The sequence below is a fragment of the Aplysia californica genome, unplaced genomic scaffold (assembly GCF_000002075.1).
Source record: "Aplysia californica isolate F4 #8 unplaced genomic scaffold, AplCal3.0 scaffold00201, whole genome shotgun sequence".
NCBI classification, from domain to species: domain Eukaryota; kingdom Metazoa; phylum Mollusca; class Gastropoda; order Aplysiida; family Aplysiidae; genus Aplysia; species Aplysia californica.
Window position 1 is genome coordinate 1,035,214 of NW_004797471.1, and position 4,479 is coordinate 1,039,692.

Consider the following 4,479-nt stretch of genomic DNA (forward strand, 5'->3'; position numbering starts at 1 on the left):
TCTTCTTCTTCTTCTTCTTCTTCTTCTTCTTCTTCTTCTTCTTCTTCTTCTTCATTGCTTAATTTTTATTAGTCTTACATTTTGAAAGGGTGGGAAAGGTGGTTGCTCGTTTTTCTGTTTTTGTCTGTTACCTTTGATGTTTTTGTGTAGGGTATCTATTGTTTTGCTTAGCCTAATGTTTGATATTGTTATTTTTTCTATTTTTTGAGTGTTTTGTGTTTTTGCGCTTTTTTTAGGGAGGTTGATGGTAGAGGTGGGCTGGGCTTTTTTTCTGTGGTGTCAACTTGGAAAAGGTAAGGTGGTGGGAGGATAAGGGGAAAGAGCTTGGATACTCAAGAGGTGGCGCTATAGAAATACCATTATTATGATGAAGGTTGGAGTGTTGTACTGGGTGAGCTCTTCGACTGGCCTGCACAGGAATAGATCTAGAGCTCAACTTCTATTTGGGGGTTTGCGTTTTATCGAGTATCTCCGTCTTTCTATAGGAATGTATCTCACATTACACAGGTTGGCCCTAAAAAGGTAGGGTCGAAACAGCCTGCTTCCCCAAACGGTTTGAATTGTGTTGATAGGTGCATAAAACACTCAGAGAATCATCAGGATCCTGTAAAAATCCTTCTGCTTTTAATTAAGTTGCTTATCCCCAAAAAAAACCAACAACTCCCCAACAGAAACTTGTTTTTCTTGTTTTTGTTTTCGTATGCGCGCATGTGTGTGTGTGTGTGGGGGGGGGGGGTGTAACCTCGAGATTTTGGACTTTTGAACCACAACGGGTGGGTGGTTGGCGGGTGCTCTAGTGTGGTTTACTCCTTCTTCCCTATCAAGCATCTATCGTCTTTATCTCTCCTCCTCTGTTTTGTGTATGTTGCTCTCTTGTAACAAACCTAATCTTCGGTACTTATACATATATGACCTTATTGTGCTGCAAGTGCCGTAAAACTCTCTGAAAAACTAAGCTGATTGAACCACAGTGCACAGTGACCCTTACCTCAAGACCCTGTTGAGACACACGGCTCTCGCTCTGTGGAAGCCGCCGATGACGTAGATAGACTTGTCAAGCACCACAACCCCGAAGTTCATGACCCCCTGGGTGGGTTTCCATAGCTCTGTGTGTACACGATAGGACAAGATGTTGTCCCTGTCCTCTGTCAGCAGAAGATAGCTGGCCTCTCCCGTTCCCGATCTGTTGATGACGTAAAGCCTCTGTTCTGTGCGCGGGAACTCTCGAATACTTCCGGTTTCAGCGGGTCCATCGTCGTATGAGGAAGCCGTGGCATCTGTGATGTCACTTCGGGGCGTGGTCTCCGAGCCATTTGTCCAATAAGAATTATTGTTTCTAGCGTGTGTGGAGTCCATTACGATGAGGTTGAGAGGGTTTTTTTTATATTTTCTTTCCCGGGCTGGTGCTGTTATTACATCATCACTTTTCGAAGTTTTTAGATGTAGCTTGATCACAGCATGTTTAGCTTTTCATATAGAATAAAATACAGACTCGAGTTTAACATAATATCCCTAAGAAAAGCATGTCTCATGATGCATACCGTACTTGTTTTACGTTAATTTTTAACGTCGACTTCAAGAAAAAGAAACACTCTTGACTAGGTCAGATCGCAACACTGAGATGTAGTTTGTTTGCAGCTTTCTACTTGGGTTGACAGTTATGGCAGAGATGATTTGTTGTCCACTTGATACTTTCAAAAGATTGTTTGTCGTTATTATCTATTTTTTCTTTGTTCTTTTAAGAATGTTGTTCTGTCGGGAGGATAAAAAAACATAAGCGATGATGATGATGATGATGATGATGATGATGATGATGATGATGATGATGATGAGGATGATGAGGATGAGGATGATGATGATGATGATGGCTGTGGTCGTAGTACCGTGATGATAGCGGTGGTGATGGTGGTGGTGGTAGTGATCGTGATGGTGATGGTGATGATGGTGGTGATATTGACAATGATGAACGCTTTTCAACTATTACTACTGCCCCAGCAGACCTTAGAACACACAGAAACATTCGCCGCTTTACAGGAAGCTTTCAGTGTGAACAGCTGGTAAAAGGCTCAAACACTAACAAACTAACACGATCTTTCATGGCTTAAAGCTGGGTACCCATTCCCAAGAAGGTGAGTTGAGTAAAATTCGTGTAATGTGCCTTTCCCAAGGACATAACGTCGTTTATTTAGCTGGAATCGAACTCAAGTCCTTACAGTTGCGAGTGTGAGAGCCTAACCACTAGATCACAGACGATTACAACAGATTCGTGGTTCGAAGCCAAACGGAGACCGGGTTGTTTGAAGGACCCCGAGGATATAAGATCGTCTGTGGAGAGAAAAACCGAATGTCGCCATCGGAAGGAAAATGCCGATTCAAAGAAATGGCGAGAGCGTTCTTAATCATTTTTGTTCGTCATCACGTTTAAAAGACATGAAGTACGAGAACTCCTGATTATAATTTTTCCCGGGGTATTGCCTCGTCATGTCTAAGTGTGTATTCTAAAGGAAAGTCACATCAAAACTATTAAACTTCAAAGAAAGATCAGTTACGACAACTCGAGATTCTCCGATAAAAAGATCACTGTCTATGAAGCGGGGAATTGTTACAGATTATACAGAAATGTTTATGTTTGACCTTGACCTTTCAAGAAAGTTGTAAATAAAACTGATTACATACACATGTATGGATAGAATCCCTCTCTAAAGATCGCAGTTTTGGAATGAAGTAGTCAAGCACTCATTGCTGCATTACTGCACTGCTGAACAGCGTGCTTCTGACCCAGGTTTGAATCCCCAAAAAGTACATTTCCCATCGAGTTTTATTTTAAGGCTCTTCTCTCACTTGATTCTGTTTACTTGGAGACAGATGCTGAATTCGGAGATCCCTTTTCTAATACAACCGTACAATATTTAACTCATTGAGGATGTGCATGAACAGTCATTTGACATCGCATGAAGATGTCCTTTTTGAGGACACATAGAAAAAAGTGTAACTTCCTTATTTATACACATATTTTAAAAGTAATTGTCACTAACTGAAACGTTGATAGATAGGCAGGCAACAACAAGCTTACGATGGTATATATACGAGATGTCACAACGCGGTGGAATCAGGCGCTCGTCAAAATTTTGAGCATAATATAGGGTTATTGGTATTATCTAAGGTTAGTTCTTTTGTCTTGCTTTTGATGAAATAAAATACCCATCTATCTCGAACAGAAATCGAGATACATATATTTGCGATTGAAGAGGGTCGCTTGGTTTCAGAAATAATGTTGTCGAGAAAATTTCTCCGCTAAAATTTTCTGACTTTCAAGTCTTTAGTGTCATTAGAGACTGCAAATGTACATCTTTCGTGTGCGTTTGAACAATGGTTGTTTTTTTTTTGGTAACAACCACACAGAAATGTGTATTTAGATGGACATGAATGGTCTCAAGCCGAAGGAAAAAAATTGCCAAAATTGCCCAACGGGAGAAAAAAAACCTGCCGATTTCTTTGATCTTAGTATTTTGACGAGCGCCTGACTTCACCACGATGCCACACAATTATGCTCATCATTGTTTCTGATTGTTTTGTGTAGGATGGTTTGAAATTTGTTGCAACATTCATTGCTGATCGTACATTATGTGCCGATGTGTCTTCAAAGAGTTAAATGGATGCTAAATACACACCATACCGTACCACCATTTCCAGCTCACTCGCTAAAAAAATGTCGAAGTTCTTATTCCTATGCTGACATTATTCAGATCATTCAGGAGGCAGCCTGTTTCAACACTGCCTTTCGAGGCTGACCGCTGCTGAGATGGATACAACGTCCTTGCAGAAAGACAAGGGTACTGCCATAAAGACTCTAAAACCTTCCTGGCAAGGGAATCGAACCAACTCGTTCTACATGTGACGGCTCATGTAAACCCCAGACACCGGTGTCTGTTGGCTTGTAATCTACTCTTAAAACCATTTATTATTGTAACCAACGAGTTCAGATGAGTCACCTTACAGGCTTCACACGGTTAGTTTTTTTCTTAGGTTTTAGTAAATATTTTATGCACTTGCAACACAAAAAGGTCATATAAGTGTTGAAGATTAATAAGAAGTGTTAGAAGAGAATAACAAACCCAAAAAAGGAGAGACAATGACGATAGATGTTTGATAGAAAAGAAGAAAACCACATCAGAGCACCCGCCAATAACCTACAGCTAGTTGTTAGTTTCAGTTTTAAACTTTTCTGCCACTGTCAACACACATAGGTCACAAACTGTAAAAAAAAAATATAGAGGCAATACATACTGAGAAAAGAACAAATAGAGATACGGACGACAGATGATTGATAGGAAAAAGGGAGCAAACCATACCAGAGCCCTCGCCAATCATCCACTCACACATTTAATAAGTAATAATAATAATAATAATAATAGATAGCATTTGTATAGCGCATATCCCCGCTCAACAGCAGGCTCTATGCGCTTTACACTATATTAT

General features: G+C 40.3%; 1 protein-coding gene across 1 annotated transcript in view; it reads right to left on the reverse strand.

The window, feature by feature from the left end:
• Positions 1-4,479, reverse strand: part of LOC101851410 (kelch-like protein 15) — a gene marked incomplete in the record, with an annotated part of 27,156 nt that overhangs the window by 17,687 nt on the left and 4,990 nt on the right. Inside the window, 1 exon segment of the mRNA XM_005099092.3 lies at positions 989-1,752. Coding sequence (XP_005099149.3) covers positions 989-1,356 — 368 coding nt within the window.